At 34.6% G+C, this 23,785-nt stretch overlaps 1 protein-coding gene across 1 annotated transcript in view; it reads left to right on the forward strand.

The window, feature by feature from the left end:
* The window catches only part of NEGR1 (neuronal growth regulator 1), a 522,129-nt gene extending 499,173 nt beyond the window's left edge, over positions 1–22,956 (forward strand). The window contains exon 7 of the mRNA XM_070939458.1: positions 22,832–22,956. Within this exon, the coding sequence (XP_070795559.1) occupies positions 22,832–22,956 (125 nt within the window). The remainder of the gene's footprint in view (positions 1–22,831) is intronic.
* Positions 22,957–23,785: the final 829 nt, after the last annotated feature.

The following is a 23,785-nucleotide window of genomic DNA, read 5'->3' on the forward strand; positions in this document are numbered from 1 at the left end:
CAGATGTGTAAATGCTTCACTCTGTGAATCACTGTTGACTACTTACAAGTTTTGTTGTTGATATGCTTGTTTTCCTTGTACTATTTAGAACTTCCCACAGATACATTTGGACTTATTTTTCTCTTGTCTTCTTGTGCAGTACTTCTGGATGTTATGTCCAATTTGCCCATGAAAACCTCCTATGATTCCTACACTTCTGTGTGACTACTGACTTTGTTTATTTTTAAAATAATATTTTAATTGTTGCATTCTTCTACAGTAGTTTCAGAAATTTCAAAACTGAAACTTGTATGCTTGTAAACTCTCTTTGAAGCTGTTTTTATAACTGTCCAAACATTGCCTCCATTTGGTGTCTTTCATATAATACTAGTTTATTGTTGATGTTTGTTATATATATCCAGAATGAATGAAGTATCAAGGGACTGATTAGCAAAGTATACTTTCTTACGTCTAAATCAATCTCTTTATCATTCTCTCATTCTCTCTCATAAGTTTGGAGATCAGAAATATTTTAAGTATGCATTAAGAATTCTTTGTTTTCAAGTATACTTTTAAAAAATTAATATAGTCACCACAAGATTAACTAAAAACTTTGTATATTAACATTAAATATAACTGTCATCAAAATCCTGCAGTAATTTGGAAAAGGCTTAAAGTGTTCTTTTTTTAATCTTTTTTTTTTAATTTTCAAAAATAATTCTTCCCATATTTTGAAATGTATAACTGACATAGGGTGTATATCAAAGCTGCCCCCAGCTGGATCCCTAGGGAAAAAAGGCCCTCGATTCCATTTGGTTAAAGTGATAGGTTATTTTACTAAAGATCAGTGAAAGTAAGACTAGATCTAAGTATTCCCACACAAAGGTTACAGTTTTCCCCTTTTCCTGGCCTTCCCTTCTTGACCAGTTCGACAGACAATAGAATCCGTGTGATGTTTTAGGAACTGCTTTGATGTCAGGCACTTCTTGAAGTGGTTTCAGGACCTTGCAGTTTCCAAGTAGTATTTAAAGGTGTCCCATCTAAAGCCCATTGCAGTAGTCCAGCTGGGTGGTAATAAGGACATGAGCTACTGTAGATGTGGGATCTGTTCTCCTATTGAGGTCAATACTGTTCAAATGAATAGTGAGAGCATTTAGACTTATTTGCATAATGGGTCCAACAATGTGGGTTCTTATTTTATCAACCTCAGAAGTATGAAGACTGAGTCAACCTTGAACCCCATCAGGATCAAACTCCAGCCTTTGGGCAGAGCTTGCTTGTAATACTGCATCTTAACCACTGTGCCAGTGGTTGGACAGTCTGTAATACTTACGTAGGTAGGTAGGTAGGTAGCTGGGTGGGTGGGTGGGTGGGTGGATGATGATAGATTTTTAAGTAAAAATTAAATAAATAATATATAAATTTATAAATAAAAATTATATAAATACGAGCAGAGACAGGTTGGTCTAGTAGTTAAAGCACCCAGCTAGAAATCAGGACACTTTGAGATCTAGTCCTGCCATATGCATGAAAAACTGGCTGTATGTCTTTGGACCAGTCTTTCTCCTTCAGCCCTACTCAATTCACAGGTTGTTGTTATGCAGAAAGTAAGAGGAGGAAGGAGTACTGGGTATGGTCACCACCTTGAGTTATTTATAAAAAAATAATAAAGGTAGATAGTTAGTGGAATAATAAGAAGGGGCAAGCAAAGAACATGCTGGCTCGATAACATCAAAACTGCTAAAAAGATGAACATCTAACTGTGCTTGACAGGGAAGCTTGCAGAACATTTGCCTATAAAGTCACCAAAAGTCAGATACAACTGAATGGTTAAAACAACAACAAAAGGTGGGATAAAAAATAAACAAATCCAAGTGATAGTGAACTGTTTCTTAGCAAAGAATAATACATGATACATATATCAAGCTTTGTAGTAGTAGTTTATTGATTGATACTTAACAATAAAATAAAATAAAATACGATAGAGTACATAGTCCAATTCCAGAATGAAATAGATAGGAAAAAATAAAGTTATAAAATACATATGTAGAATACAAGGAGTCAGTAAGCAGATAAATGAATATCCCTTACAGGGTACCCCAATTTGTTCAATGTATTGTGTTCTTAAGACCTCTACCTTAGTTACCAACTTAGCAGTTGGAGGAAAGCCCAGGAGGAAATATGAGAATCTGTGGTTCAGATCCCAGTATGTTATTCTTTCCAGTAGGGATGTTGAGTATTTAGCAATAGCACCTAGACTTATACACCACTTCACAGTGCTTTATAGCCCTCTCTAAGAAACAGCATATTGCCCCCAACAATCTTGGTCCTAATTTTACCGACCTTGGAAGAATGGAAAGCTGAGTCAACCTTGAGCCAGTGAGAATCGAACTGCTGGCAGTCAGCAGAATTAGCCTGCAATATTGCATGCTAACCACTGCACCATCACGGCTCTTAAGTCTAATAGGGTCATATAATTAACAGTCGAACAAAATATGAGAAATATTTTCAATGGCTGGCATACTGTTTAGACAGGTTCTCTCATAATATGGTAAGTGGTGGAAACACTTATTTATTTATTTATTTATTTATTTATTTATTTATTTATTTATTTATTTTCATATTTGTATACCGCCCTACTCCCGAAGGACTCAGGGCGGTGAACAGCCATAATAAATACAAATACATATAGAAGTTAAAAACTATTAAGAAACAGATTAAGTAATTTAGGCTCAAAGATTAAAAACATCCAAATTTATCTAAAGAGGTTTAAAACCCAATTTAAAAGCCAGTTTAAAAGCCAATTAAAAAGGGAGAGTTAGGCCAGATCAGCTTGTTGGAATAGAAATGTTTTCAGGGCACGGCGGAATATGCGTAAGTCTTGGATGTTTCGTAACTCCGGGGGAAGCCCGTTCCAGATGGTAGGTGCCCCCACAGAAAAGGCTCTCCCCCTGGGGGCCGTCAGTCGACATTGTTTGGCCGACGGCACCCTGAGGAGTCCCTCTCTATGGGAGCGAACTGGTCGGTGAGAGGTTATTGGTGGCAGGAGGCGGTCTCGTAAGTACCCTGGTCCTGAGCCATGGAGCGCTCTAAAGATAGTAACCAAAACCTTGAAGTGCACCCGGAAGACCACTGGGAGCCAGTGCAGCTCGCGCAGGAGGGGGGTTACATGAGAGCGCCACATTGCTCCCATTACCACCCGCGCGGCCGCATTCTGGACCAGTTGGAGCCTTCGGGTGCTTCTCAAGGGGAGCCCCATGTAGAGAGCATTACAATAATCCAGGCGTGAGGTGACAAGGTGACATTATGTTTGACCATGGAGTCCAAGAACTCTCTATCAAGCTTATGAATGATGCTCCATTCCATTATTGTTCAGAGAGCCAGTATGGCTTCTCTCAGACCATCCTGCCAATGAGAAATATTTCTTTCTCAGGAAAAAGCAAGAGAAGGCAGATTTGGATAAACATAAAATCAGACGTGTTCAATTTTTCTTTTATGCCCCAAATCTCTCTTCCACCATTAAAAGTATCAATGACCATATTGCGATGATGTTTGAAGCAATGAGTTCAAGGCTGGGTTCGGCACTCACTGTTTGCCTCAAGACATTTATTACCCACTTAAATGATTCCTTTTGATCTGGCAGTCATGCTGATTTCTCCTGACCAAATTCAAATAGTTAATTAAGTGAAACTATTATGTTAATTTGGGATATCACACCGAAATAAAATTACTTTCAAAAGAATATTCATCATGACAAATCACAGTCCTACTTCCAATGAATGTCTGTCCTTGACATAGCACTACTGATATTAGTCCTAGCAACAGCCTGCCGATGTCCGTTAGTGCCAAAATTATAATTTCTCTATCAAGATGTTGATCCTCTATTACCACCATTTGGTTCCATTGCTACTATTTCAAACATTTTTATGGATAACTGTAACAGGGCTCTAACTGAATAACATCAAACTGAATAAAACTGCAAGCCAATATGCTGTAATTAGTGGTTAAGACGAGGCAAGGGAGAACTGTATTTGGATTATACACATGTACGAATGACCTTATGCTGTTGCTGTCTTTCCTATCTCATTGTAGGTTATAATTCAGCCTGAACTATTTGGAGAAAAGTAAGATAGAACCGCAGTGTATAAAATAACATATTATATATGTCAAATTTTAAAAGAACTATTTATAAAATTGGATTTTGAATGCTGGTGTACTTCAAGGATCAAGTTAGAAGCAAAGTGAAGATATAAAATTCCTGCTATTAGTAATGTTGTTTTCCAATATGGAGCCCCCTGACTCCATAAATTTTAGGATTTTTTAAATTTATATTGTTATGTAGAGTACAACGGTGTCTTCTATTTTGCAGAATGTCTACAATCTGTCATATCAGTGTTAGCATCCATTCAAGATATTTTATTTCAAGAAAGTGTAAGAAAAGTCTTGGAAAGAGCTCACTATCTTTAATACTTAAACTATGAATATGTCCATAATAGCATACTCATGGAAGACAACTCTAAGGATAATAGAAGTAGATAGTTTCAACCCCATTCTTTCCCTGAATTGTTAGTGTGCTATAATTGTTGCACTGTCCTGTTCTGTTCAAATATAATCTTAACTTTTCCAATATTGTTTTCTCTTTCTAAGCTCTGAAATTTTGATTTAAAGCTGAAACCAAGTATGTAAATAAGAGAACTACTCTTTTTGGATGCAGTCATTTAAAAAAAAAATCATAAAAATAAAATATATCTTGATAAGGCAGAGAACATCAATTTGCCAGTTACTGTAAGCACATTCTGATAAAATGAAATTATGTAAATAAAAAAATAACTAGTAATTGCTTGATTTTGAGCACTTGTAATGTAGCTAGTAAGAAATAAATATATTTAAGAGATGATTGGTTTGGTGGTAAACCAATGCTCCTTCACTCACCATAACTATCTTCTGTGATATTTTTCTATGTCCTCTATAACTAAATTGAATCCAAAATTAAGACTGTAGCAATATTTAATTCAATTCCATTATCCCTGGAACGTCTTCAGAAATATCAAGAATTGTGGAACATCATATTTTGGATTCAGATTGCAAACCAACCCTACCATGTTTAGCTGACTCAGAACATTATGGTAATTTCTTCAAGTGAATTGCCGTGACTATTGGATTACTAGAAATCCTTGAGGCAATAGTTATTATCAGCTGAACAGCTTTGAATGACTCATACATCAAGATAAATTAAAACCACACTTTTCTGATGATTTCAAATTCCCTATCAAATATGCATCTAAAAATTCGAAGATACCCAGCGAAGATACTGATTGCGGTGCAGATTTTCTTCTGCCAAGCCAGACCAACCCAATTTAATAGTTTAAGGATTCTTCATTTGTCAGTAGCCAAACATATTCAAGCTTTCTGTCTAACTGTAACAGACGATACTTGACATGTGTACATTTTTAACGATTTATTTTTCAAAGAAGTAACACCACCTGCTCTTGCTTCAGCCTCTTTTCCCAACAGACAAGTTAGCATTTGCTACATAACAGTTCCATATTGTATTTTTTTCCCAGAATAATTCAACAAGCTGAGTTAATGATTCTATTTATAAGAATAGGTTATTGCTTTATTTCATTTTTTCTTTCCTAACTGAAGAAATTGAAGCAGATGTCTGCTCCTGCATTGTTTCAAAATCCTACATAATGATATTTAGGATTGCAATTTGAGAGACAGGCATCATATGCATTTTCAAAATGGTATTGGATTAAAAATGCAAATTCCAATTTCAGAGCATTTCAAGGAACTATGCTTAGTAAAAGTTGCATATATTATATAAATTCTGCGCTGTGTGGCTATTTTACATTGTTTGGTTCTTGCTTTCTATTGGTCAGAATGTCAATATGATATGTGTTAATAAACATGTAATTAATTACTGTATTTTTCGGAGTATAAGATGCATCAGACTATAAGACGCACCTACCTTTTTTGGTGTGGAAAACAAGAAAAAGAAATCTGCCTCTGCCTCCCAGCAATTTTGCCTCGTTGCAGCAAACAGCAAACAGCCTGCTTTACTTTCATTTTCGTTTTCAGCATAGCTTGATTAATACAAGGGGGAAAAAAATCTGCTCCAGCAATTTACCTCCTTTCAACAAGCAGCAGAGGCCTGCGCAAAACAGCCGAGAGTCGGGAAGCCGATCCAATCAACTTGTGCTAATTAGGCTGTGCTGAAGCTGAAAGGAGCTGTTTCTTCTTGCTGTTTGCTGCAAGGAGGTAACTGCTGGGAGGCAGAGGCCAAAGGATGGGGGCCAGTGGGTGGGCGGGGCTACATTCGGTGTATAAGACGCACCTAAATTTTCACCCCCTTTTAGAGTGGAAAAAGGCGCGTCTTATACTCCAAAAAATGCAGTAATGAATAAAATAAACCAGTTCCTATCTCATAGAGTAAGTTATCCTTGGAACAATAAAAACCTCAAACTTTATCTTGTTTGAAACAATTATTTTTTATCACATTCACAAAAACTAGTATTATCAACTACCGGTATGCTTAGCATCCAAATTTTATCTGGAACATATTTTATTTTAACTGTCACATTATAGAAAAACATTCTTCATGGCATATTTCCTTTGCTTTTTAAATCTTACTATTTTATAATAACTTGAGACCTATTTAGTTTGGATCTAGAACAGAGTTTCTCCATCTTGGCAGCATAAAGGTGTGTATAGACTTCAGCTTTCAGAATTCTTCAGCCAGCTTGCATAACCCAATTTAGAGTAGGTTCATGTTTTATTTCCAAGCCAATCAAGAAAAATGGTAAAAGTTAAATAACTAATAATAAGACTGTGATTATTGTAAGTCAAAAAACCATTTTGGTTGCCAGAGAAAATTTTGAAGTTGAGTCAATTTGTTTTTTATTATTTACTTTTAGTCAATTTAGTAAATAACAGGTTTCTAATACAGACAACTTTTGTGATGTTATAGCTGTTCCAGAGCTCTTACCACCATAAATCACCATCTAATAGAAAAGACTTGGATTTAACTTAATCTATTTTCATTGATTTTTAAGTTGAAATTCTAATATTTATCTATATTTTTATAATGTAATATACAGTAATAAGAATTATTAATGATGTCATACTTTTTGTGGAAAATTTCAAACCATTCTTTCAAGATTAAAAAAAAGTTCAGCAATATTTCATTACAAATCTTTTTTTTACAGTAACTGTGACTCTTGAGAAATGAATGGAGAAAGAAAGTAAGAGACAATAGCAGTTGTAAGTTTTCCCAATTCAGATCCTTTGTGCATTTATTCTTGTGTTCTTCACCCAAGGTCATTGTTTCAATTATCATAGTTTGATCCTCAAGCTATAAATTATAGCTTTCTTTTTGACAAACTTTCGTCCTATCAAAAACACTAATAATTCTGTTGTGACACATTCAGACCAGATTAGGTCTTCTATCTCAAGTCAGTGCTTTCTGATTCAGTCTGTTTATACAGCTTGTTGTCCAATTTCTCTAAAGTCATAAATCCTGAACCATAACATGTAGTGATTTTATCTGTAGGACTCAGTTGGGGCTTCACAACTGTATTATCATTTCATCTTTACTCTTAAGATTCAATTGTGACAAGGTATATTTCTTATAAAAAGGTTCTGGCCTTCAATTAATTCTAAAGAGACCTCCTAGTTTGTTTTACTTTCAATTTATTACTTACATTTATTACCAAATCATTACTTAATAAATTATTACTGTAACCGTTCAATGAGAATGGTATAGTGCCTTTAATATGGTTACTTTACTGAATTATCTATGTACTGAATTATCCATGTATATTTAGACATGTTTAAGGGCCCTCTGTCTTATGAACTTTCTAAATTGCATTATAACTTCAAGTTGTATAATGTGAGTTTGTCAAATGTACAATCTACTTCTATGAACTCAGTAATATTTACTTCAAATTCAATGTATACAAAAATGCAGTACAGTGGTAATGTTTTACAATTCCTTTAATGTTTTAGAATTGTTCCTTATTTTTCACTATCAAGAATAGATATTATCAAATAGTTGTAAGATGGTGTAATGGTTAAGGCACATTCTAATTCTACTTTAGGCACAAAGCCTATTGAGTGACTATTTCCTCTCAATGCTAGGAATCAGGCAATGGCAAACCACTTCTGAAAAATCTTACCAAGAAAAATGTAGGAACTTATCGAGGCAGTGACCAGTAATCAATACTGAGTCAAAAACATCACTCCCCAAAAACTGATAGTACTGACATTTTCATCTACTACACCTTTGTCTGTCTGTCTATCAAACTTATACACCATTTATGTCATTTTAAGTGACTTATACATTTTAAATTTATTCTAGTTACAACTGTAAGAGAAGAATGAAACAAACATAACAAGGTTGGGCACAAAATGGGTATTTCACACTCAGTTCATTTTTATTTCATGCTCAGTTCAGATTAACACAGTTTTGGAGAATGATCCCAAATATTCTGCTTATTCTGAAGGACACAATTCAGAGAACCCTGATGTCCCATGTGCCACCATAGGGGCAAGCATAGGTTTTTCTGCGAGGACTTATAAGAATACGGTGTTAGTTCTTCTTTTTGTTCCATGGCCACCAAATAAAAAAAACAAGGCCACTTCTGCCTACCAACCTGCTGAAACATTGCCTGCTAATTAAAAAAGGAAAACATTTTTACATCCCCCTAGGAAATGAAAGAAGTGAATTACATCCACATTGATCACACTGAGCCTAGCAAGAAGCAAGCACACAAATCCAGCCTCAAGTCAGCAAGGAGCCATAGCAATAGTTAATTGGATTCACTTCAGTATATCCATAATGAATACATGTAACAAAGGACAAATACATTCCTTTTTGATTATGAGTTAATTCACGTGAATTTTGTACTATGAACCATGGCCTGCAAGTTCTTCAAAACCAACCTGAGCACAATTTGGCAATGCATTAAGTCTAATGGAAAACTCTGCAGCAGTGCACATATTTTTGCATTTCAGGATATTAATCTGCCAAAATCCAGTGCCACGAAAGCAAGTTCACAGTTTTACTTTAATTTTGTGAAGATAGATAGCATCTTAAAACTCAGTCAACAATATTATCAATATTTCTGACAGATGCTTTGCACAATTTTGCCTCTGTTTATTTTTAATGACTGCCAAAGGAAAAAAGTGTCACCTTAGTAGTTCATGTCTAATTTCTAATAGAAAGTATTTAAAAATAGCAGTAAAATTACTTTAAAGACACGTAGATGTATTTTTCTTATATCCAAACTAGTTCTAGGTCTCTTAAACTGTACTTTACTGGTTCTCCCTAAGCTCACCCCCTTTCCTAAAGTACTTCCCGACAATAGCAGCAGGGGTGAAGTGAAAATACTTCTTTTAATGGTTAATGCAGGGCAATTTAAAACAGAAAAAAAAATGAACCACAATTTGAAAACAAACTATTCATAACACGGGAAACGAGACAATCAGAATGTTCATATTTTCTCCAGAGCTCAGTACAAACCATATCCCTATTGATAAATGCTCATTATGATAGCAAGTTATTTTTAATCTGTAAAAAATTAGCATTGTTTTAATCCTGAGTTCATAACAAAACATCTGAAAGCTGCTTGGACTTTTTTGGTAAAGGTTTTTAAGTTTTGTTTTGTGAATAAACTACATAGGCATGTACTTCTTCTTGACAGATAATACAGTGATTGGGGAAAGGCTTCCCACAACTACAATCACGTTGCAGGGATAAACTTTCATTATAACAAGTCTTTTCCAAGTTGGTGTGCTCCATGTTCAGCTCTCTTATTTAAGGAGTGAAGTCCCATCACATCTGGACATCACTAAATGGAAATGCTATTCCATTAAGCATGTGCTGATTTTTTAAAGAAAGGTATGTTCAGTGCCCTCAGACATCTGTATGTATAGATTTAGTTTAAGAGGAAAAATATTTTTTGGCTATTTTCATCCATCCTATAAAATGTAAAATATATGCCATAGTGCTAAAAACAAATAATATATATAGATGTTCTTCTAAAAGATATGGAAGGCAATTCATCCATAATAGATGGACAGAACCATGCTGAAAAAATTAAATTATATACAGTGATAACCTACTGGCCAGGAAGTCATGAAGAATAATATTGTTGCTACTTCCAATATAATAAGTATTGCCCTCTAAAGAATAAAACAGATGCCTTTCCTATATGGGATCTTTCTTTATTAATAGGACGCTCCAATGATTGAGGATAAAAGAATTCTACGTTCTTAATGTAACAAAATAATACGTTACCAAATCCTTTCAGTTTTTGTTCTCTCTCTTAAAAGATTATCTTATTTTAAAACATAGTAATTATACATTTACAAGTCTCAGGACTTGTTCTGTATTCTGTTAACCAATATGAACACCCACATTTTCTACTTTCTTTTCGTTCTTATGTCAGAACATTGTTAGGAAAGTTAACAGTCTTCATCCAGGCAGAATGTTCCTTATCTTTACATCTATTTGATAAATAATGTAAAGTAGCATTTGTGAGCACAACATGTAATTATTGCATTTCATCACTTCCAGTTGAATTACCAGAGTTGGTTGGAAGATGGGCAGCTATATAAATGTTTTAAATAAATAACATAAAATAAAATTATGATTCAAAAGCCACATGGTTTCCTCACCAATCGTTGAATACTGCTTTTGTTAATAAAATAGACATCTCTCATTATTAGATATTTTGTCCTTACATTAATTTCTGGAAAATATCAGCTATGGCAAACTCCCACTTGGCTGAAGCTTATTATTTGTATAGCAAGCCCCATTTTCTAAAGATATTCCATTAAACAATTGTTTGCACTTGACACTTGATGAAGTTTACACTCTCATGCTTTAGCAGTTAAGAATTAGAATATAATAGATTTGTTTAATGCCAACACAATTATTTCATTCTTACTATAAAAAATAGGATTCTGGTTCAGTTATAAACCAGCTGGAAAATAAATTCCAGGCATTGAGTGTCTGACTGACTAGTCTATGCATAAATCACCTGTCCATAATAGCAGGATGAATTTTTGAGTATCATATAAATGTTTAAAAAGTATGCAACGTATGTTAAGCCATAGGCAACAATGGTATTTCATTTTTATAATTGGATAGATTAAGGTTAGTAGTTTATAAACTCTCATTACAGGCCAATGACATGGATTCAAGTAGTGTCCCATATAAAGGACTATATGAAAGTTATGGGAATTGTAAATATTTTTTATAATGTAATAAAGACTTGATGGAAAATAACTCAGATATATATTCTGTGCCTGGTGTGCTTTACATAGTTGATACTAGGTTAATGCAATATCATGAACTTCTTTAGAAAACAAAATAGTCAAAAAGAGCTGATCTTCCTGTTTATTTAATCTGGAGAGGTGGATGTAGAAAATATGAAATTTTAAGGTATACAATAAGTCCATTTGAAGTACACAGGGGACCCATTTGAGCTTAGTGGCTTTATCCAGTGGATGGCAACAAGGATTCCTTCAGTGACATGTATAAACTTTTCTGTTTTCAAATAGGTTTTCACTATTCTGTTCTTAGTCACAATTTTGTGTGCTGTTCTTAGTGTAACAATTTTGTAACTTTGCTAAATTCAGTATACATAGTGCCAACTGAGCTTTCCTGTTCATTATACTGAATTCATTATATCAGTGGATCATAAGTTCTCTCCCCAAGAGCTCCGGTTTTTAGTGTTTTCAGATTTATTCATTCTGGTTGTATAAGAATAATCCACTTTTCTAGGCAACTTTTATTCATATTGGTGCATTAAGGAAAACGCATATAACTAGAATGTTATTTGTCCTTCCTCAATCTAGCCAATCTAAGGATGCTTCAGCAGAATTCTCAACAAGTATGGCTATTGGGCATGCTTACTGGAAATTCTTGGACTAACCCTATCAGATCTGGAGAGGATTAAGTTGGGAAAGAATGAACTGATATCCGATTTGTCTTTAGGGACTTTGAAGAAAATCTCCAAAATCTTTAAAGTGATTGAATGTGGAGCTCATAAATAAAACATTTTCTTCAGGAATCACTTGAATTGTATACTACCATGTTTGATATTATGTTCTATTGAATTGTAGCCAACTCCTCAAAGAGTACTGTAGCTTTATTCTTCACAATGCTATAGCCTGTAGAGTTGCTGCAACCTTGTCTATGGCTTAAGACCAGCCAATATATTTCATTTTGGTCCTACACAAATACTGATTTTCTGCTGCCTGCAATCTGAGAGATGGCATTGGTGTCAGCGTTCCAAGTAATAACCCCATTGTAGACAGAACTCCAAGGCAAGTTGATTCCTCAAAAAACAGCTCTATTAGGAGACATCATCTTGGTGGAAAGCCAATTCTAAATATTCCCGCGCTTTCTACTACATTAAAAGAAAAGTTTCCTGTTTTTTCAAAACAATAAATCACATTGTCCAATCTGGATACTAGCTAGTTGCCTGGTTACGGTCTCTCCTCCTCTTCTGGCCAGCCAGCCATTGGAATGTCCCTGATTCATCGGAAGGCTATGTTATTTTTACTACAACCAACATCTATCTCTCCCCCTTCCAGCCTCCAGCTGTGTCAACCTGAAGCCATGTGGAAAGAAATCCTGATAGGAAATACCCTCTCCCCAAAGAGAAGGAAATGGCCCCAGCCAGGTCAGCTTCAGGCTTGACAATTGGATTTTGAGGTGGTTCATACTCACCCTGTCCCAGTATCATCTTTGGATTTCTGTGCCATGTTTTTAAAATGGCATTCTTTACAACTGTGAAATAAGTACTGTAAGATAACACACAAGTTACTTCATAAAACAACTTATAGAGCAATACACCAGAAGTTACCCTCTTTTTATATACTAAGGGAATAATTTTTTTTAATTAAATATGATTCCTAGCGATGGGAGGGAGGGAGGGAGGAAGGGAGGAAGGAAGGAAGGAAGGAAGATCCTGTCAGCCTCCCACAAGGAAGCTCAATGGCAAAACTGGCAGAAAGTCAGAAATTTCTCCCACTTCCATTGCTTTTTTGCCCAGCTACGATCTTTGATTTCCTTGCTTACATAAAGAAATACCTCTGAAATGGTAACCCAATAGGACACAGGATGTCTAATCCTGCTATAAAAATGCTAGCTAGATTCAAGCCAAACTGCTCTTCAAGTTTGGCTTGAATCTAGCCAAGATCAGTCTACTTGCTACATAACTGGACTTTTTTAATACTGATAAATATACCTTTTTAGTATATATCTGGAAGAATAAATAATTCAATTCTTATTTAACAGTATCACATACAATTCATGTATATGGTTGCCTACAAAAGTTTAGGTGATCCTTGTCACATTGTACATTTCATTGAAACAGAATATGACACAAATTCTAATGTCCCATATTTGAAGCAGAAAAGATTATCTAGACTTCCAGATCACTGTAAAGCACTTACAGTAATAGTTTTGGAATGATTTTACCAAACTTAAACTGTTGAGAGATTTCAGGATCTGCAAGGAGACCTAAGAATATTTCTGTTGGAAGAGGGGCTTTGTGCCCAGGCCTGAGGCCCCGAGGGTGTGAAAGGGCCCTGTTTCCTAGCTAGGTTGACACCTATGATGATACTTTTTTTCTTAGCTGCCATATATAATTAATTTATGTTATGCTATAATTATTTTTAATTGTTTTATGATTATTCATCACCCGGACTCACCACCCGAAATTGAAGAAATAAATTAAATAAATAAATAAATAAATAACTATAAAATGTATTTTGATTGGGCTTCTTTGGAGATATAAATCACTTTCGTATGTTCATGTATGAAACGAATTAATATCAAAATTAATTGTCACAGTACAAAGCAAGTCAGCTCATAATAAAATTCTCAAAAATGAAACCTCTTGAACTTTTATTTTCTACCAGTGTAATTGCACTATCCAGCTGTGATAGACCTTATTAACAAAGGGATAGCAATACAGCATATATCCATCTGCTATCACAGTACATAATGCATGCATATACTAATATAGCATCATATCCTTGACTTGAACGTACTTTAGCTACAGAGAGAACTTTGGTACATTTGGAAATAAAATGAATTGCTGATTTCTTTTGGTTTTGAAGATTTATGCTTTCCAGTTCAGGAAATGAACTCAACTTGCAGCCCATCACAAATTCTAAGATAAAGTAATGCTGTTAGTGTAACAGGTAACATAACAAAAATTGTACATTTCAAACAATTGAAGCTTATTTTTCTTCCCGGCGCATTACAGTTGTCTGATGTTGCAGCAATAGAAGGCATCTAAATATTTCATTTGCTTACTTGAAACTACCCTTCCTAAATAGCACAATTTCAAACTAAGGATAAATGGTAGAATTTGGTGTATTTGTATTTTTACAATTGGATGTGATTTTAAACTTCCACCGTACAGAGAAAAGTGGATTTGTGTAATTTTCTCTTAATCCTTGTGGAAGAAGTCACAACAATCTCAATTGCCAACACAGATTAACTGTTTAAATATGATTGTTTTAAAAAAAACACCTTTCATTGTGCTTGATCTTCTTGGCTTGATTTTTGATATATATGAAACGTTGGTTTGTCATAGCAATTTCTAATATAATTTTCCTTTATAATCAACAGAAATAATATTTAAAACTACCCCACTGCTCCCTTGCTTCCGCATCTTTAAGAATGCATTTGATTGCTGCGGTTTATAACTGAAAGTACTGCTTGTACAAACAAAAGTTTTTGAATTAGGGGCTAATTTTATGTTTTTGGAAATGGAAGGTAGTTGGTAAAACTTCTCCATGTGGAGTAAAAATTGTGTTTTGTTCATCTCATACTCTGTGCATAATAAGAAGCAAGTACTGTCAAGTGGGTGACAGCTGTGCCACTGATTTCCTCTTACAAGGAGAATGAGGAATTGAATTTAAGTCTGCTATTCAAAACACAATTAAATTGCCAACTCAGGGGACCGTACAACCACAAAGAAAACAGAATGTGATGCACCTTTCTGCTTTTCTCCTATTAATATTACTATATCTCATGTGTTTTGTACTCGGCTAAGCTTAAAAAAGGACTTTAATTAGCAAACATTAAAGTGTTTTTGTTTGTAATGGCGATTAATGCAGTATTACAAAATAAACATGGAGCCTAGTTGCGCTTTGTAATAAACTCAATATAAGCTCTATTGATTTTTATGAGGATTGTTCCAAGGAAAATAGTCTGTTGAGATGTAGTTCTATGCTCTGGTAACTTTAAGAGAACCATGACTAAAGGAACTTCCTATGCTAAAGTTCAACATTATGATTAATTTCAATGAAAAATAGGCTAAATATAGATGAGCTAGATAGATTAGATTAGATTAGATTAGATGATAGATAGATAGATAGATAGATAGATAGATAGATAGATAGGAGAAACTTCAACATAATTTTAATGAAAAAGGGAGAGAGAGTTCTGAATGATTTTATTATATCTTTTGACTGTGCTACATTTTTGCTTTAGTATTAATTGGTAAATTAACGAGCAATTCCTTACCACATAAAAGTATGTGAAAGCTTCAACAAATCTTAATAAGAAAAAAAATCCCATAGAGTTTGATGAGATTTATTCCTCAGTGATACTTCCTGAGTGTCCCAAAACATCACAATAATAAAGTCACACCTAAGACGGCTGCTTTTTAATCTTTTATTTTTACAAAAAAAAAACAACAACATATGTTGCTTCCTTTTAAGTCTTCCTCACTATGGATAGAGACTTTCCAGAATGATGTCGTTATTCTTCTGATCTGAGAGAGTGCAATGCTTCTTTGTTAGCATCATAGCTTTCTGTCCATATGGTTTTAGTGGCTAGTTAGTCACTAAACTTCTAATACAGAGCTTTCTTTTCAAATTGTATCATGTGGGTCATCAGCCTTTGCAGACCAGTTCAATTGTGATCAGTCCATTCTCTTTGTTAATAGTTATTCCTGCTGGCTGCCATAAGGTCTAGCTTTAAACTCAGTGTTCAAAGAAGGCATCGAACATTCACTACATGGAGAGGTCTGTATACAGTCCTCATGCAGGGGTGAATGTCAGCCGGCGAAATCTCCTCAGCTATGAAAAATTCAATTACTATTTCCTACTCAAAGTGTGCATCAGTGGCTATTGTCATTTTGAACTGCCTGTTGTGTTCCCCTTTGATATGAAAGAAGAATAAGAAGGGAAATCTTTTTTGGAAGCACTCAGGAACAAAAATACTCTCTTCTCTCTTCTCTCTTCATATAATTTATGATGACAAGTGTTACAGAAATAAAGGATTTTCCCCCAATCAAAGTTATTATTAGAAATATGGAGATCTATACAAGAAAGTTGGCCAGTAGAAATGGGTAGTCAACCCCAAAGGTCAAGAAGATAAGGGAGTCAACTATTGCTGGTAGATAGCAAACAATCACTCAGTCATTAATGGACTAAAACATTACAGTTCTAAACAGTCCTCAATAATTAGTACATTGAATATCGGTGAATTGTTGGACTTTGGAATGGATTATCAAGTTTGCAAAGCCACTTCCTGTCACCTCAAACTGCAAGATGACTGGCATATAAAGTTGACAAATAAATAAATATAAATGAATGAATAAGTACAGTAATTGGCTGCCTAACTACTGTTGATAATGGCATTTTATTTAAAATTCTCAGATGTTATAGATATAGACAGGCTTAATAACAACATTCTGGCATCATTAAAACCAGATTTGGCTTGATCATGCTTGTTCAGGAAACCAAAATTTCATAGCCTACCACCTACTAAGTTACAAATGATACCACACAATAGCCAAATGCCCAACAAATAGGGTTGGAGTCCTGAGCCTTTGATTGCATCCACAAATATCTGTTTCTATCTAAAAAAAGAAAAGAAAAAAGAAAAAATGGAATGTAATATGTTGGAAAACGTATGCTTCCCTTTAAGTTTTCTAAGCAATTTTTTTAAAAACCCCTTCATTTATTTGGAAGTTTCTGAAAGCCAGAAAAAGAACAAAAGCAAACAGTAGAAGTAGGAAGAATTTTAGAATTAGTGGAACTGTAGATAGAGATGAAGCACAATGTTTAGAATGCAGTATTTCCACCAGGAGTTTGATTCTGATGGAGCTCAAAGTTGACTTAGCCTTCCATCTGAGTTCAGTAAAATGAGGACTCAAATTGTTGGGGACAATATTCTGACATTGTAGACTGCTTTATGACTGTTCATAAAGCACTATGGAGCAGTATATAAGTCTAAGTGCTATTGCTGTGGTTAGTAGTGTATTCCATCAATGCTTTCTTACATTTTTAAAATTCCATATGCATCCACCAGTCCAAGATCCAAGTCCGGAACTGCACCTCTGTTCCTGCTCTGCTAAGCCACTTCTTGCTTGCTTGTTAGCCATACACAATGCCAACAAGCTAGTGCTTATGTACTAGCCAAAATCAATTTGGTCTTCCAGAAGAATTAGAACTTGGCAAACATTGTTTACTATAAACATCAGCATGTTCTCTCTTAGCTACTTTTTCTAGTCCCTTGTCCAATCAAACCAAATATTCAAAGGAATGCAGATGCCACACCTCACTCTTCAAATGAGGAGAGTGCATTAGTTTGTAAAGCAGCTTCAAAGGGATGTTCTAACTAGCCATGGTGGTCCACTGGTTAGACTGCAGTACTGCCGGCTACTTCTGCTGACTGCTGGCTGACTGTAATTTGGCAGTTCAAATCTTACAAGGCTCAAGGTTGACTCAGCCTTCAATCCTTCCGAGGTGGGTAAAATGAGGACCCAAATTGTTGGGGGGCAATATGCTGACTCTGTAAACCGCTTAGAAAGGGCTATAAAGCACTGTGAAGCGGTATATAAGTCTAAGTGCTGCCATGAGTCTCCGGAGAAAGGCGGCATATAAATTGAATTAATAATAAATAAGTACTATTGCTGTTGCTAACTAACTGCTAACCACTAACTACTGCAGTGAAGTCTTTAAAGCCCTTAGCATATTACGGTATTCATATAATTTTTAGAGTTTCCCTAGAGAACATTTATCTGGATAGATTCATGTAGGTGTCTTTTAATAATCTGTGATGTTTCAGAAATATTTGTCCTAGTGAATAAATTTCTCATGTACACATTTGAAATATAGATTGTCCTCTTTATGGGAAAGTCACAGATTTTAGCTGAAATGTGGAAAGTTATTCAGATCTATGGATAAAAATCTAAAGGTTGTAATCATTGGCAGAGACTGAGATGAAATTGACTTGGGCCATTTAAAAATGTTCTCTTTTAATAATTTGCTTCATTGAATTCACGTTGCTTAATTTATTTTGACAACTTTGATTTTATTTAATTTGCTTCAACAACTTCAACCTTGCTTAATTCACCTTCTTTGCCAGTATTTTATATCTGGAGCTTCTTGCAAAATTGAGGTCAGACTTTGATTTGCATCTTTATTTTACTCTTGAAGGGTGTTGTGGATATTTGGTATCAAACGTTTGTTATTCATTCTGGAAGTTGTTTACCAACAACTGTATGAAACTTAAATAGAATAGAATAGAATTCTTTATTGGCCAAGTGTGATTGGACACACAAGGAATTTGTCTTTGGTGCATATGCTCTCAGTGTACATGAAAAGATAAGATACATTTATCAAGAATCATAAGTTACAAAACTTAATGATAGTCATAGGGTACAAATAAGCAATCAGGAAACAATCAATATCAATATAAATCATAAGGATACAAGCATACTAGTAGTAGTAGTAGTAGTAGTAGTAGTAGTAGTAGTAGTAGTAGTGTATAACCTTATTGAGCCAGGAGGCTCAATCACTTTAATTGTAGCCTTATTTTATAAACCCGTAGCACTTACAAAAACCCACCAAACCCATCCTTACAAAATATGGATAAAGACAACATTTTGCTCTTGTATTTTGCTTTTAGAGTTTACTGGAATTAATTAATGTGTGTCTCTGACTTTGAAGCATGAAAGAAAATGCACAGAAATGTATACATCTCAAGCTTTAAAGTAACCAGTTGCTTTTTATGAAACAAGACATACACACAGACGTTTTGCAGCCCTGTCTATGCTCATAGTGGGCAGTTTCCTGCCTCGTTATTGATCCCATACAAGAAGAGGATCAATGCTTAATGTATTGTTCTTTATGAGTTCCTTATGAGGTGTTCCTGCTGGTATATCTCCCCTAATTATCTATAGCTTGTTTGCCTTGCCTCCATGTGAATGGAAAAATTGCCATTTAAAAGTTCCTGCACACTTCACTTTCTCTCAGGAGACCTAAGTATCTGTTGCCTTTGTTCTTATTTCAGTGGAATAACTTCCACAACTAATTTTGGGCCCAAACTGTAAGTTTTAAAAAATCCCTATGGAATAATAACAATATTGTGCTTGTTTCTTCCTCCATCCTGCATCATCTTTATACTTCTGCATTTAACACCCCCCAAAAAATGAAATGTATAAACTTTTTTTAAAAAAAGTTTCCTGATGTCATACAACTATTGCAAAGACAAAACTAGTAAGCAAAGAAATATATTTTACAAGCTCATCTTCATCCCCACCAAACTAGTATATTTTAAGCTGTTATTATTTCTCCATATGTTAGATTTTAAATTACAGGATTCTCAACATGATTTTGGTTATTTTGGTTTATATATTTTAGACAAGCCCTTAGTCTGAAACACCCTTTGCCTCATCACCACCCAGATTGCTGGAGTGATCTTAGAAATCTCTTGAATATGCTTTACTGTCAGCTTTACATCTAAGCAGGGAATCATAAATCATGACAGTCTCCCCCATTCTGATGTATTAAACTTTAACAATTACAGATCAAAAACAAACCAGGGAAGGTTGAGTTATGAGAAAAGTCAATAGTCGATATCAAATAACAATTCAGAAGACAAAGAAGTGACAAAAAAGTTGGGATCAGAGAATAAACTGAGTTGCAAGAACAACTTGAGTACAAGAAAACAATGTTGCTGAAACACAGTCTCTGTTGGAACAGGGAATCTGCCATATTTTACTGTTCCTAACAGCTCAATGCACTAACCCTAAATCATGGGATTTTTAGTAAATTTGAAGAAATATAGGTGATATTTATAGATATGTGGATCCAGCAGTTACATTTCTTACAGATAAATCCAAAACATATCAGCTGCATGGAAAGATATAAAATTCATTCAAACTTCAGAGAAAGTAGAGAATCTAGCTAAATTAAATGTGTCAATGTGATAGGCTAATATATTTAATTAACTGAGGGAGAAAAGACACAAGCTGCCTATTTGCTTGGATCCCAGATTGCTTAACAAAGATATATTTCAATAACATGTTTTATTCAGGTGTCAGTGATTGTTCAGTGCTGTTGGCTAGAAATCATTTTTTTTTTAATTCCACATGCAAAAAACCAATTTGGCCAATTGAACTAGATGGGGAAGCCATGATCTTTATTTTCTAACATACCACAGGGATCCAATTTTTGTCCTATCTTTATTTTTTACAACTCAGTGCAGTATATGTAATAGTCCCATCTCTTATTTTCCCACAACCGGGTAAGGGAATGATTGACCCAAAGTTACCCAGCTGGCTTTCATGCTTCATCATTTCTTGAAGGACATGATCTGATTCTGAGAAATGTGGCAAATGTTCAGTCATTGGTTAGTATAAGTTATTGTCAAGGTTGACTCAGCCTTCCATCCTTCCGAGGTGGGTAAAATGAGACCCAATTTGTTGGGGGCAGTATGCTGACTTCTGTAAACCGCTTAGAGAGGGCTGTAAAAGCACTATGTAGCGGTATATAAGTCTAAGTGCTATTGCTATTGCTATTGTCCAAGTAATAAAATGCTCATATCATATTCTCTACACAAGAAGACTGACAAGCAGATTACAAAATTGAGGTAGTTCTGTCTCACCCACAAAGACACACACTCTATTTCTCAAACATAATGTTACAAGAAATCATGGTACGTGGCATATTAAAATAAATATATTTCTTTATTGTGTCCCATTATAACCTGTCACAGAAAATTAAATAGGGATTATACCTTACATTCATTAAGAACCTCTCCCCCAACACTGTTATGAGCCTCTGTTCACATCTTTTAACAATAAAACCATTTTCATACAAGTTAGCTTGAGCCTAATGAAGAATCATGTTCTCAGAATGTTTTGTTCCTTTTTCAGATTACTTTCAGAGAGTTGAATAAGGGTTGATTTTTCATAACTTTTTTTTAATGAGCAACAGTTTTCAGTAACAGACCTCCCTGTTATTCTGATCAGCTACAGCCTTAGTACCATCTTAAATTGGAAAATTTGTTCTCCTTTTTCCTAATAGCAACATGTCACAAGGCGAAGCTTATAGAAATTCTGGCAAAGAAATGCTCATTTCAAATTATTACCAGGAACTCAAGTGGCAATCCTAGCAAGAAGATAGGAATGTTATTTCTGGAGGACAGATTATCCGTGCAATCAAAGCTTTATTTTATACATATCCTAAAAAGGGATTACTAAACAACTCTTGAAATCTGAGTTTAACGCTAATGGAGAAGAGTGACTAAGCAAAAGAAACAAAGTAATCCCAGATTGCCACCAAAGAAGTTTCAAACACTTTTCATCTGGGATGACATTCTTATTTCTATAAATATTTGACAGATTATTTTTTCAGGTACCTTGAATTCTGACTTTTCCTAAATAAGTTGGAATACTATGGCACTACTATGTTTAAAAAATTGTATTTGCACCATCTATATACTACAATAAAGAGAACTACATACCTCCAATACAAGCAGAAAACTTAATATTGCATTGTAATAAAGAATAAAGTTTGTGTTCTCATTTCACAAATCAGTTGGCTATAATTCAGATGGAGAAGTCAAAGTTCTATAAATAAGATGATTCAGAAATCTTTGTCAACTTCATTCTGCTAGAACATACCATGAGGGGGGGGCTGGTGTACATGTCTGAATATTTCCTAGTAGTCAAAATGTTGAGAACAGCTTTTCCTTCTTTTGTGTTAAGAGCATTACTATAGGTGCAGTTTTTTTCTGAAGAAATACAAAGTACTGGTTTGAGCTTTAAAGACCTTCATGGTCTGAGTTAAGGCTAGTTGAAAGAATATCCCTCTATATTGAGATCATCAGAGGAGGTTCATTTAAAGTTACTGAAGGCCAAAATAATCAATCTCCATTAATTTGGGGCCAAGCTTTCTCCAAAGCCATCGCAGTTGGGAGGAGGTGCTCTTTGCTGAACTGAGAAACCTAATATTGCTTTAGGTTTCTTTTAGGCTTTTGCTTTAACCATGTTTAATTATTTACTTGTGCTGAGTTAATTCATAAGTAGAAAATAAACAATTGTATCCGGTTGAAGTAAAAGTGATGCAGTGAATGAGTTTTTTACATGGAGACATTTTTATTCTAATAAAGAATATGGGTCCCAGATTTCCTGCATTAGAATAGTAATATGTATTATCCACAAAAGATGATGCAGACTTGTCTCAGTAATTATTATCAGGCATATTTATATTTCCTTTCAAGAATTCCAAGCCAAAAAAAAAAAAGAGGCTTAATTAAATGCACATAGAGTTATAATAAACCTTGCTAAGAATAGCTCTTCCATGGATAACTTTAGCTTTTCAGAAGTATACATTTTTCCCATTCATTTCTCTCTCTTTAGCTTGTGTAGCATGTGATTGCTCTTTTTGAAACCTGTTTATGAACTCATCCTAACTTGCAGATTTTTTTTTAAAAAAAAATAACCTATAGTAAATAAAATAATGAATAAGGGGTAGCGAAACAACATCAATATGTAACTACTCTGTATTCTTCTCTTTCCAGCTCCAAGTACAACTCAACTTGGGATCACTGGGGGCACAGAAGTTCTCTTGTCCTGCTGGTACCTTGTCTTGACACTATCCTCTTACACCAGCATAATGTACCTGAAGAACATCGTTCTACAATAAATGTAAAGAACCATGAAAAGCTTTTAAGGATTATTTGAAAGTGCTGATGACTGGATCCAATCTGGTAGAGTTGGTTAAAAAAAAAAAACACGTCGTGGGATATAATCAGCAGTGCTTATTTGGGAATGATCGCCTTCTGTAGAATTGCTCATTATGTAAATACTTTAATTCTACTCTCTTTTTTATTAGCTGCATTACCTTGTGAAGAAGTCCACATTGTCCTTTTTCTTTACCTTTCTCTCTCTTTTTCTTTCTGAAAGATGTGAAATTATTTTTAGAGGATATTAATTGTGAGTTCATGTTTGTAATCTACAACGTTTCAAAAGCGTTCAGTCATGGTCTGCCAAGTTGCAGACAATAGTTTACATAAAAAAAAAGAACCCAAATAATTGCAGTTTAAAAAAAAAGGTGATCTTTAAGGCTGCAATACAAGCATTCATTTCCCTCTTTAAATAAGATTCTATCTATATTGACACAGAATCTTATTTTTTTTAACAGAAAAAAAGCTAAATAACATTGGCTTTGATTCATCTCTTCAAACTAGAATACATATCTAGATTTTCTTCTAGCATGACACTCAGATTTCAAGAATGAGCTTTGTAATATGACTGCCCTGTGCAGTTATGCTTTGATTTTGATTTTCTTGTCTGTTCAGCATGGGTGTGCCTTCATAAGATACTGCTTTTTTCTTCCTCTCGGGTGGAAGATTATATAAATATATATATATATACATATATATATTTTGGTAGATGCTAAGTTCAAGGGTACTGAATCTCTTATTAAGAACAAAGGTGCTATTGGCTGTACCAGTGGGGAAAGGAACTATTCA

The sequence above is a fragment of the Pituophis catenifer genome, unplaced genomic scaffold (genome assembly GCF_029215685.1).
Source record: "Pituophis catenifer annectens isolate HBS135680 unplaced genomic scaffold, rPitCat1.0.hap2 SCAF_3, whole genome shotgun sequence".
Taxonomy (NCBI): Eukaryota; Metazoa; Chordata; class Lepidosauria; order Squamata; family Colubridae; genus Pituophis; species Pituophis catenifer.